This window comes from Grus americana, chromosome 1 (assembly GCF_028858705.1).
Source record: "Grus americana isolate bGruAme1 chromosome 1, bGruAme1.mat, whole genome shotgun sequence".
Taxonomy (NCBI): domain Eukaryota; kingdom Metazoa; phylum Chordata; class Aves; order Gruiformes; family Gruidae; genus Grus; species Grus americana.
The window spans coordinates 185657115-185670432 of record NC_072852.1 but is presented as its reverse complement, the minus strand read 5'-3'; the positions used below and the strand labels follow the sequence as shown (position 1 = coordinate 185670432).

The 13318-nt window shown below is 37.8% G+C and overlaps 1 protein-coding gene across 6 annotated transcripts in view; it reads right to left on the bottom strand.

Moving 5' to 3' along the window:
* Nucleotides 1–1291: 1291 nt before the first annotated feature.
* Nucleotides 1292–13318, bottom strand: part of DGKH (diacylglycerol kinase eta) — a 170019-nt gene continuing 157992 nt past the window's right edge. For all 6 annotated transcript variants that reach the window (XM_054836041.1, XM_054836051.1, XM_054836076.1 and 3 more), the window contains one exon: nucleotides 1292–12344. In XM_054836041.1, coding sequence (XP_054692016.1) covers nucleotides 12255–12344 — 90 coding nt within the window. In that variant the 3' untranslated portion in view covers nucleotides 1292–12254. The remainder of the gene's footprint in view (nucleotides 12345–13318) is intronic.

Below are 13318 nucleotides of genomic sequence, written 5' to 3'. Positions count from 1 at the left end.
GTTTTTATCATCAGCTATACGGTGTCACTGGCATGAACGGATTGATTATACACCACAAAGTACTAAAATATATATTGTGGTATGACGTTCACCCATCTACCAAACTCTTCTTAAAATTATTAAAAACTTCCCTAAGTGCATCTCCCAAGTTAAGGCTTATAATGCAACCATTTTTCTCATATTCTTTACTTCTTATTCACACAAATCTAACGTATGGGCAAGATCAACTATGGGAAGCCTACTTTATGGCTGTTTAACTGCTAGAAGCAATTCTGAAGAGTTCACGGTGTCAATACACCATCCTACCCAGTCTCCTCATGTATTGCCAAGTGCCATCCCCAGTGGTGTCCCCTACTTTACCTCATCAGCTATTTCTCCTAATACAGTCTCTCATTTATGCCAATGCTTTATTACAACCATTTCAGATTAGTTAAAGAAATTGAATGCACATGAAACACACCCAAAATTAAAGTACAGGCTTCAATCCTAAGATATTTGTAAGCCCCTAGAATTCATCGTGTGTTAAAACCACCATCTCTACCCTTTAAGCATTCCAGGTTATCCGTGAAAACGCCTTTCCCACGTCTGATCACTTCAGGACAACGGAGGCAATAATCTTGTGGTTGGGATCTCATCGACTGACTCGGGTTCCTATACGCTATTTTTTTTCCCCTTCTGTATATGCCATTGATTGTAGTTACGCTCACATCACACCTTGGGGTAAGTACTAGCCTAGTAGCTCACTGAGCTGTAACACGGTAGTTGATGATTGCCTGCAGAATGGCCCTCTGTGTTCAGGTCCTGGCATGGAGTCAACTGAAATGAGTGTTTATCTGGGTTGGTGTTAGAGAGGTTCAGCATATACTGCGAAGGAAAAATGTGTTTGTTTTACTGCCACTTACCTTGGGAAAAACAGGCACGACTGTATATTCTGTTTTAACGACTGTTGTTACTATGGATGCAGATGTAAATCTATTTTTACATTTAATACGATGTATGCCAGCAAAATCTAGTGGAAGATCCCTGCAAATGTAAACACCTACATGCACAGTGACCTACTTAAAAGTTACATGTGGGCTTGCACGTAGCCATATAAAGTATGTTTAAAAGCCGTATTCAAAGCCTGTAATTTAAAACAATTTTCAGGCAGTGTGTGGCAGACTGAACAGAAATGATGCTTGATAGTCATTCATCCAAATTTTATTTAGTTTTAACTTACAGAGTTTTCTTTTAAATTACAAAGGTTTACACTGTGCCAAAGACTTGCCATTGTATTGATTTCAATGGGGGCTTTTGTTTTGGATTTGATGACATTGGTAGCAGCCCACGCTTTGAGTGGATACCATCTAAAATTCAGTGTCATGATCTTCAAGGATTTCCAGACACAGAAAGAATTCAAGGACTTACATACATTGAATGCATTCTGTTTATTTGAGAAGGAAGATCTCATACGAGTGCCCATTATGGAAGGCATCTCTTATCATGTACAAGAAAATCAACCATTGCTTCCAGCAGAATACAAAAATACACATCTCAGTGACTTCCATACAATAATAAATATGTAATCATGCATCCAACAATAAAAAGGCACGGAAAACTGGTCACTTAGTAGTCATAAAAATTACTAACTATATTAACAAAGCCACCCAAATTATCTGTACAAGGAAATGTAACAATATATTCCAAAGGTGAAAACACATAAAACATCTTTAAAATAGTATATGCAATAAATACCTCAATTGTTTTTTATATATTAAAAATAAAACTGTGCCATTGTAAACAGTATGTAAACAAACAAAATTCACTGTTCCTTACCATTATTACAAGTAAATAAAGCCAAAAGTTACACCCCTGCTCTGTTAGATAGACTTCATTGGCAAGTTTTGTCAGGCAGTTTAAAGTTTTACTCTTTTCTGCAGCAAACAGAGCCCACTACGTGTGTAATTTGAAGTACTAGAGCAATCGCTAAGCTTCAAAACTGACTACCCAGAATGTAGTAAGTCATTAAATAGTCAGAACTGAAACTAGGAAAAGCAATTTTTGCAGTGTTACGGACGAAAGTCATTTATGCATACTACATAAAATAGTGTCAGTAAAACGTAGCCGCTTATATACCACTGCTCTCCTATAGGTCTTGCCGGGGGGGCTGTACAAAGGTGGTAAAGCATCCTTACTCCCACGGGCGGAGAAAGTGAGGCACACAAAGGTTAACTGAGTTGCCCTCAGTCTTCCACCAGCTCCGCGGCAGGAAACTAAAGGCAGAATCCAGACCTCCCGCCACTTCCTCCTCATTTCCTCACGTATCCTCTACTCGTCCTGGCCTTTCAGACAAAGAATGGTGTGTCCTGAACTCCAGTCCTGATTAGAATTACAGAAAGATGACCAACATGCAAAACGAACGTTGCCTGCTCGCCCGGGCGCCCATTGGCTCCCACTGATAACCACGGAGGTTTGCCACTGACCGCAACGGGAGCACAATAGGAGCTTTTTTCCTCCCAAATCTGTAATCGGATCCACATTAGCAAACAAGCGAGCCCAGGCAGAGCCCTGCGTATCCTCCACGAGCCTACTGATTGCCTTGACTGTTTATTCTTTTGAGGTCTGTTTCTATAGCCAACAAACTCCTGGAAAGTTCAACCAAGGTGCAAACTTCCTTCCTTATTAGCAAGGGGAAGAGTAGGAAGCTGAATATGATCCCTTCTTAAAACAAAATTACAGCAAGAGACTCCTGGGAGTGGTGGGCATTTGCACAGATGTCTTCAGAAAGAGCCTCGCGGGGGAATACGGCTGGCTTGCTGTTTCTTCAGCTTTTGATAACGTTGGCATAGCTACCTCATTTTACAAATCCTACTGTATCCCTAGGATGACTATCTACGATGAACACAAACTTACCTGTTCCGGACACATATGTTTCAAAGTGCACAATAGCTCTTGTTTGAAAATGATATTTTTAGCCTTAGATGAAGAAATTAAGATGCATCTATTTAGCTGTTTCACAGCCTTATGTCTTTTTACAGGAAGAATATACTTAGAGCATACACAATTAAAAGATACCCTGGAAAGGGATTTAGGAAGCGCTGCATTATGGTATTTTTCCTCCCTGGTGCTATTAAAGAACTGATCCTTCTGTCCCTAAAGAAGTGATTTCTCTAATACCAAGCAGTTGTCTGATTTGCCTTACCACTTAATATTTTCATAATGTTATTCATCCATGAAATATTAAAAGAATCATTCTACAGACCAGCTCTGAAGACACCTCCATGTCTGGATGAGAAGTTTAAAGCCATATACTATATAACTTTTTTTTCCCCGATAAGGTACTTTTGGATAAGGTACTTCAAGTGTCTCATTCCAGATCTGCAGAGCCAGCTGAGCTGTATGAAATCAGTAGGTATACAAAACAGACAGGGCAAGTTTTTATTAATCAATAAGTAATTCTTCATTTTCACCTACCACACTGCATGCCCTCTTTGTGGAGAGAGGTATGAAAGGTGATCTGTTTTTAGGAGATTCTGTATTAAATCTTACTAAAGTTACTTTAGAAGCTATTTTCTTAGACATAGCCAAGGACCAGACCAATGAAAAATTCTGTACATTCTCTGAGGCATATATTCCCACCTCTGTTGTAATTTGTAGGTTCTGTAGAAAAATCCAAATAGCAACTGCAGATTTCACATCGGGAAAAAATAAATACATTTCACTCATTTAAAAAAATTATCACAGTAGGAAAATAGCCAGTAAACAATAGGTTCAGAGGGGTTTAATCTTGGCCCCAGTGAGATCAATGGGAGTTTTGCCAAGGATTTCAACAAAGCCAAAATTTCACCCAGAATTGTATACAATTCTTTAGCTGACAACAATCACAAACATCCTGCCACTCCATTGTATAAGTTAAATATTAATAAGCATCTGTAAACATCCTGCAATTCATCTGATATAAAAAATATTATAATAAAAACAATGCAGCATCTCAACCATGGTATAGTTTTAAGTTTTTTTGGCTCTACACACAAGTTGGCGTCGTTATATTGGGCAAAACCAGGGTATGTATATACATGTATATGTACAGGTGTGCACGCACATACACACTGCAAACTGAATCCTACATATATACACACATGCACACGCAAATACTGGCAAGAGAACAACATTCATAGGTATGGCATTTAAAAGTCTACCGATGGTCAGTCTGATGATAACTTTTATGCGAGGAAGAGTTTTTACCTACTCAAATCCTTTGTAGGTTTACACATAAATGCTAAAACTAAAGTACATGAGCAATCTCCAAGGGGGACTAAAGTGCTGTTTAAGCACACGCCGAAGTCCCAACAGATCTATATGTTTGCAAAGATGATGAATTTTTCTGTGGAGTGAACAGGGGAAACGAAGGGCAGAAACTACTGAGCGCGCAGCAATTTTTACCTAAACCAGTACAAATCATGTTAGATGTTTTCATTTTCTGTTGGATATGGTTCTGAACTGGGTGGGAATTGTGTGTTTCAGCTTTTTGCTACAAAACACAATTCAGACCCAAATATGAGTGATGCAGAAAACTATACAGTGTGGCATCTCTGCAAGACTTCCATGTGCACTTTATGTGTCCGTTCATCCAAGTAAGTGGATGTTACTACAGAATTAACTAACAGCTGTGCTTAACTGGAATACTAGTTTAAGTGACAAGCCTGGCTAATGAGAGAAATCACTCATGTTGGGCTGGGAACCTCTCAGGACCTTTAAAATACCTTTAGATGAAATTTCCTTTTTTAAATGCCAGAACATACACTACAAATACATTCATGCAATTCCATAGTGCTCAGCGTTTAAAGATACCTGCTCTGGAGGTACAGTTGTGACAGAAGTTTTGTTAGTACTGATATGTTTACTGTCACCGTGAATTAAGACAGGAAGCTGCTAGTATTGGAGGTCATTAAATGATTTGTGTGTGATGACAGCAACGAAGAAGGACCAGATGTCAGGTGCAGAGATCAGGCCCTCTTCACCACTCAGAAGCTCCTCAAACAGCTTCCACTCTTTATGTACAAATCCCATCTATTGCACGTTTCATCTTCTGCAGTGAATGTTATCTTGCCCTTTGATGATCCCCTCAACATATAAGCTTCAGCAAACTAGGTAACTGGCAGCTGGAGGGAGGTCCCATGTTTCAGCTCTTGGAGGATTCAAAGGACATGATGTAAGAGAGTGGCTAATGAAACAAATTATTTCAGGACAGGTTCACAAGCTGTGCTCTTTAAGGGGGAAAAATGGTAATTTTTGTCATATATGAACAACCTTATTGTTCAAAGTGCACGTTTTAAGGACTCAGAAATCCAGGTCAGAAAGTATGGACACCCTAAGTGACAGATGCCTGTAGAAGATGCTCCAAAATCTGGCTAAGCAGTACAGTCCAAATGCCTATTTTGATAGACAGAGGTGGCATCTTGTGAGAGGACAGTGCCACTAGAAATCTTCCTGCTGAGCATCCCCATGCCTGTGTGCTCATTGTAAGCCTTCACAAACTGTCCCAGTAGAAAATCTTTAGTCTCAAAATTCTCATTAAGAGCCCCCAGGCCCTATTTGTCAGCACACGTGCTCTTCATCACTGAAAAGCAAGACCAAGCAGCTTCGAGGGCTTTCCTCAACCTCCCCATTCACGTAATGATTGACTGTAACTGCAAAGAGAATTAGTGGTCCCAAAGAGAGCTTACTTCAACTAATGTGGGGAGAAAAACACATTGAGATCTCTTTTCCTGTTAATGACATTGTCAGGTTATCAATTAAACTAAAAAGTTTTCTATCCAATTAATATTTTAGTTTAATAAAAGTAGGACTTAAAATGCTAATTCCCTTTAAATATACATAGTAGAGATTTAGGGCACTGTGGCGATTTTATATTTGGCTTTCCACATGAAAACAAACTAGCCAGATTTAGTTTTAGTTCATTTCTTCCTGGTTTCATCTTCCAGTTCACACGCTCTGCTATAACACAGCTATACCTGGATCAAACACGGCTTCCTAACGGAATTGTTTCCAATGCATTTGGAAAAAAAATAATAATTCAAATTACTTTAAACTTTGTACTAAATTGGTTTTATCTTCAGTATCTTTTCAATCCTAACACTAATCTTCCAATCATACTACAAATACATTTTTCCAAAGTGTTTTTGTTCCATAGAATAAAATATAGATTAGTCCTTTGCATACTTGTCCTACTAATAGCTACCAAAATTTCTAGTATTTTCCATAGTGGAGTTAGCCCAAACACCTCTCTTTCCAAGGGCATTCCAGGAGCTAGTGTCAATTGTCAGTGGCACGGCAAGCTAAATACAGCTTTCAGTGGGCACTGCAAAATGTAACGTAGAGGATTTTAGTCCACCATGGCTATGCCAGACGTTGGAGCCTGAAGCTCTGGTCAATCTAGAGCTCCTGGAGCATCCTACAGCTTTTTCCTAGCTTGCCTGTCCAGCTCTAATGAACAGAAATGGAGGGAGGACAATGACATGTGAGGGTCTCACCTTGCCAAGCGGCTGGGAAAGTCACGCAGACCCAGGAGCTGGGAGGCAGTGTGGGAACATTAACACAGGTCATGCCTCTACTAAACATAAATTATGCACCAGCTTCTTCTGCCCTCACTTATATAAGCAATACGTTATATGAACTCAAAATCCCATCAAAGAGCTTATATATAAAGAGTTTCTGTCAACTGGGAGACAAAGTCTTCAATTATTTAAACTAGATGTTTGTAATTCTACCACCAGGTAAATATATGGATTTTCTGTTGACTGCTTTGAAGGTGGTAGGTCTTTAACCACTGCAGTTGAATTCATTACAATTTGTCCAGGAATACTCTTAGGTCTGTAATTGCCAGCATTTTGCTAGTTTGCAAAAGCATTAACAGTACTAGTATTTTATTTTTTACAGTTGATGAGGGGATGATGTTTAATTTCACAGGCTGAAAAAACCCCAATTTTCAAAACCTTTTTTTTTTTTTTTAGTTAAAATATTGAGGGCAATCACTATTAAGCCTACAGAAGTTGCTATGAATTTTCATATTCGCTCCAACTGGCCACAGAAATAGTCTCCTGGAAGGCTCCAGATGGCTTCCAAATGGAATATAATTTCTGAGAAACAGACTGGGCTTCTGTATGGCAGAAACGAGCATTTCAAGTACATAAGCTAACCATTAACAGAGCTATTAAATCTAATGCAACAGTAGTAGAAAAGAACTAGAAAATTGTTTTCTTTTTGTAAAAAAGATCAATTTCCACACTATATTCTATATATAAATACAAGAATTCATACGACCGGTAAAGATCATCTATTGATAATTACCAAATGATGCTTTATCAATCCTGCTGACACTACCATTCATCTCTGAAGAGGCAGCAGAGATATTTTAAGTCCTATCCAAACTCCTCAGCTTCCTCAAGTCAGCAAAAACTCCTCCTTTTACTTAAGACAGCAATACAGTCATTTACAGTTCCTGCAAACATTAAATCTTTGCAGTTAGAATAAGCAGCATCAAACCTGGACGATATGAGAATCATACCACAAAACATACAATCTATGAAAACAGAATCGAATAAGAGGAAGAACCCATGGTATAAATGGTATAAAACACTCCAGATGCTGCAGTTGAGAGGTACTTATGTTATTGGGGGGAAAAAAAACATTTATAATTATTCACATAGTTTGCAGTGGCACTCACACAAGTGACAAGATGGTTGTAAGCTAAATATATTGCTTCAGCTTGGTTACCCTCAACAATATATGTTGCTTGTGACTTTACCTTTCACAAAGACTTTTTGCACTGCTAATTATTAGTTACCAGAGCTGTCAAACTTATATGCAAGAACTTAATACTTCGGGGCACAGAGAGAGCAGTGGAGAAACAGTAGTAAACGTTAGTAATGCAACCATTAATAGGAAGCATTGAGCAAAATGGAATCACTCTGGGGGTTTTTGTCTTACATGTCCATTGCAGAATTATCTATCTATAGTATGTAGTTTTACATCTATTTTTTAAGTAGCTCTATGGACCATTGTCTCATATTTGCTTTATATTTTAATTTTCCATTACATGTGAAACAGGTCTCCTGACAGTTTTCCAGAAAGGAAGACTAGATACATTGAAAAACACATTTTACCCTTGAAACGAGATCTGTTCATTATCAAGGCATTATGAAATTTTCATGAAGTGAATTAGCATCGCTGAGTTCAATTAAAAAGTCGAAATTGGCAGATTATCTATTTCTGTACAAAAAGCATAGGAAAATATGAAATGGGCCATTATAAAAAAAAATAAAAATCAATTCCTCGTTTGAATTACAGTTATACAACATTGCAGTCTGAATTTATTTGGGCAGGGATGGACAGAGAAAGATGATTTCTATTTATTATGTACGGGACCAAGCATATTCACTCTAGTCTCAAAGTAAGAAATACTGGATTGAAATAATCTGGGAGGAGATTTGATCACATCCTTTATATTTTACTGTTCTTCCTTAAGTTTTAAATATTTTTCTTTGAAAGAATGAGATGGTCAGGACAAAAATAGTGGTGAAGGGGAAATACATAAAAATGTATCATAAAGAAAACTTGCAATCGCCATCATATAAAAATTTTCATTTTTGAACAAGTTTTTTCTTTAAAGTATTGTAAAAAAACCCCAACACCTACAACCACAAGTTTGCCTGATTTCATTCCATTTTTAAGAAGAAGGCATTAGGCATTATAAAGGCAATACCTCAATGACCCGAACTGAATGCAGTAAGCTGAAAAAAATCCTATTCAAAAATGACAAAACAGAAACATGCAGTTAGCAATCTGCTGCCATTTTAAAACGTGCATTTCTCCTCTTCCTCTTTCTGAAGCGCAGGGCATTTCATCTATACGAATACCAACCGCTTAAAAAAACAAATGCTGATTGCTCTGTATTCCTTCCTTTCAGATTTCAAGGTATACTGATTGACCGCAGAAATTAAGTGTATTCAGCTAAGGGGGGGAAAAAAAAATCATCCAGTAAACTTTGTATAGTGTTTTTTTCCCTTGATGAATCTAGCATGTTAAATCAAGCTTCACAAGAGCTATAGGGGTAACTTGTTTTCTGAAAAAACTAGTTACTTTTAGGGGATGTGTTTACCTTATTTTTGTTGAAATATTGGGATGTATGGTTTTTTAAATTGTAAAGAACTATGTATGTCCTTAGTTCCAGGACCTGAGACTTTTACAGCAGTAAGGAAAAAAGCCAATACTTGGAAATTACAATAATCGTGAGTCAGTAACACTGTGTTCAAAAGTCTTTCTTTAGAAAAGCCACATCGCTAAACACAACCCATAACCTCGGCAGAGAAACCCTGTAAAATATTTTGAGCCTCCTTGTCAGACACATTTGGAATTGGTAGCCGACACTAGTCTAAGGCATAGAGTTGCATAAAATTTGCTCTCCTGGGCATCTAGTAAATACAGCATAAACGATGCTTACAACTTTTTTCCTACTTGCACGTTTAAAAAACCCTTATGCTTCAGACAATCAAAGTTAAATTCTTTGGTGGTCATTTAAAAAACCCAAACTATACAAAGACAATTGATCAGTTGTCCTATACTGAGGTAATCTGAGGAGTGTCATAAGAACGTTGCATTACGAACACCACTTGGCCATTTTTCCCTGCCTAAAAGCAGCTCCCGTTTTTGATATACTCAGCGTAGACCTCTACAGCGACCTGAAAAGATCCTGCTCCATAGCCCGTCTTAACGCATTGCATACAGCAAGGCTGAAAGTTGTAAAGAGAGTGTATCCTACAATCTAGGAAAGGAAAGGAAGTTCTTCCATGTATTATGTCCTTGAATCGACCAGGAAGATTAACTACGCAGTCTACCGTAACATCGATATATTAGAATGCTGCCACACATTAAAATATAGCGTAGCTTACGGAGAAACAAAGAGAGAAGGAAATACAACTTGCAAAGACTTGACAGATGCCATCTGAACATCATTAAAGGGGTCAATGTCAAGTACATTAAAAAAAAAAAATAATCTTTCCATTGTTTGCTTAACTTCCCATTGTTTGCATATGCTTTTCATAGAACAGCATGAAAATCATATTACTTGGCAAAGGGATTTTGGGTTGTTTTTTACAGAAAATGAATGGAACACAGCCTTTTACTTTTATGATCCTTGATGTCCCTTCTAACCTGGTATTCTACGATTCTACAATTCTATGATTTTGTTTGCTTACCAGAAAAATCAATTATGTCCACAGAGCTCCCACAGTGGTGCCTGTTGAACCTCCAGCAGCAAGAGGACAGAGTACTGTAATTGGATATAAATGAAGCCTGTTTTGCTCCTTTTGATTTTTTTTTTTTTTTTTTTTAGCAATAAAACAATGAGGGGAATAGATTTTACTTTCCAAGGGATGACTCCCATCACACTCATGAGAAAGGGAGGGCAAAACCAGGATGCAGTACTTGACATTGGCCCCTTTAAATGGGGAAAATAAGCTTTGGAAAAAACAAATAAAACCTTACTCTGCTGCCTATGAGGAAAAGAGAAATAGATATTAAGATACTCTTTAACCTGCAAGAAATGTCAAAGCTAAAGCTGCTCGATTAAGTCAAGTGTTCCTCGTGTCACAATGACACGTTGTTAGGCACAGCAAGGAGACAGGGATTTTGTGCAAGTTTTCTGGCAGGTGGTGCAATATCATCTCATCTCAAACATTTGGCAGGGGGTTTTTGTAGGTTTTCTACTAGATTAATATTTTTGTGAAAAATTAAACAGGAAATTCAATTATGAAGCTATGTTTTGTTTAAGTAAACTATAAATAACCTTACAAGTTTTGGTCTAACACAATTTCTGAACAAAGATGGTTTTCATTTTTTAACCTGTTAACACTCATGGATTACTAGCATGTGATTCATTTTTGCATGCATAGTGTAAAACCTTAGAGTTTGTTTTTTAAATTTTTATGATCTACCGATGTAGGAGTGCTGACAAGAATCAAATTGATGCCTTTGCAAAGAAATACATACAGAGACATTTTTAAATTAAATTAGTAATGAGTAAAAGCTTACCCCACAAAAATCAAATCAGCTGCTACATTTTAAAACTCTTCTTAGGTATGATAAATAAAATTAATTTTCCTGTAAAAAATTTTCATTAATTTTTCAACCTGCTTTTTGAACAATAGAATAAATAAAACCATTAGTGCCTAAAAGTTCAAATATGCTACAGATGTTTAAGATAACTGAATAACTACATTAAAATGCACCATCAGAAAATTCTTTATCATTTTCCATGCAGGAAGCCAATTGATATTTTTGTGAGGTACCGGTCTTTCAAAAATACTCATAAGTTAGTTACCTGATATACCTTCTGTACATGGTATATTTAAAAATCTAACTGTACAGTCTTTCAATCATATATAATGCATATAATCTGCTGAATATGGCACAAATGCTAAGTTTCCACACCCACACATCCTTTGCTGTAGAACACATTTTAGGCATAACACAACACTGAAGAATAGAAAAGTGCCTGAAACTGGGGGGGGGGGGGGAAAGACACTCAAGTAGTAATAAATTAAATCTCATTCAAACCAATATAAAAGTTGTTCAAGTGTTTAAAGTATCAGATGTGTCATGCAACAGAACAACAGACGATTCAGGCAGGCACACCATGCATTATAGTTTGCATTCATGGTATCACAAGGTATCTCTCCCCGGTTCTGCGTGGCCAGTGAGCGCTGGGTACCTGCGGCACTGCTGGGCTCACGTGTGAAACCTCCGAAACCTCTCGGTTTCCTGCACAGGAGGTTTTATGAAGCTATGCCTCGGAAGGATAACCGGAGAACCTCATGCTGTACAGTGGTATCTTGCTGCAGTGTAAAGAGAGGCATACTGAGCTGCATGTAAGCAAAGCAATCATTTCTTGATTATATTTTCCAGTCGGTGCAGTTCACCATCAACCAATCGATTTACCAAAATATGCTTATCCGAACTGGCCAAGTTTGCACAGCAAGAAAACGTCTTCACAGAAAATATCACCTTTTCCTTTTTTTTTTTTTTTTTTTGGCACAAATCCTTTTGTACTCTTGCAGCAAGCTCTTCACCATACAAGAATTCAGAGATACTAGCCTGTACAAACACACCGGTGCTTATTCTTCCATAGAGTAAACTACAAAGACAGCTAAGTGCCTGCAACAGCTTTGCTTCTCCAGCAACTTTCCCTTCTCTCTCTAGGGAGAGCACCAGCATAATTACACTTCAGACAAAGGGGTGTTCTTGCCAAGCTCTTTAATTCCCTGGAGAATTCGCTTCATATGACCCACTTTCGTTATCCCCAGGTCCTACAGAAATTAAAAAAAAAAAAAAAAGAGAGAGAAAAAGAAAAAGAAGAACGTTTATTTACAAAAAGGAAAAAACCCCACCCCACAGATTATGTTCTAACCATGCAACAGATGTCTAGAAATATGCTTATTGCAATCAACGTTAACCAGGAAAGATTCTATGGCTCTAGCAAGTGTTGCCTGACAAAAAAAAATAAATTGCTTAGAGCATACAATGAATCCCTCTCTGTCTTGCCGACAGAAAATTACTTACCTGCAATAACGACAACCCAAGGCACTGCCAATATCTGTCAAAAACATCTTTTGCTTGAGTTGTAAGTACAAAAACCTTTCACAATTTCTGGCAGAAAAAAAGAACAATCTCCCCCTCCTCTCTAATACAGCAATCAATTGCTTGGTAGGATGTGATGGATTAGAGCTTCTGTCCAGCAAAGTCACTTGATCTGAGGCCCTATGATGTCTGTTTTAATCAACAAACACACACATCCCCAGTTTCTCGAGGGAAAGTGGATGTAACGGCTACAGGCATGTAGGACAACTTCCCTTTAGAGAGCAATAGAAAAGGTAAGCATTGTTTTTTTCATTCCAAAAAGGTTATGTCTCCTAACATGGATCTTCTCGATTACAGAGCTGGAAGAAAAATTCTCATAAACGTGACAGTCACATCCCAAAGGAAAATGTAAAAAGCACAAGAGTAAATCTCTTTGTAGCCACCAGTAAAGCAATCACATCAGCTGAAATGTTTCTAGTATCGGTTTCTGGGACCCATCTCCGTATGAGTGACAACAGACAAGAAATTTTTGCAGCAAACCTCTTCCAGCATTAATAAAAGCTTTAGCAGCATCCTTTTTCAATTTTGACTGGTCCAATGGTCAGAGAGGCAGAATGGGATGCCCAGCTGTGCTAATGATCCCCAACTGCGCTGATGAATTTTCAGCTCAGTTTGGTGAAAATTTGCTTCCCTTATCTGTAAA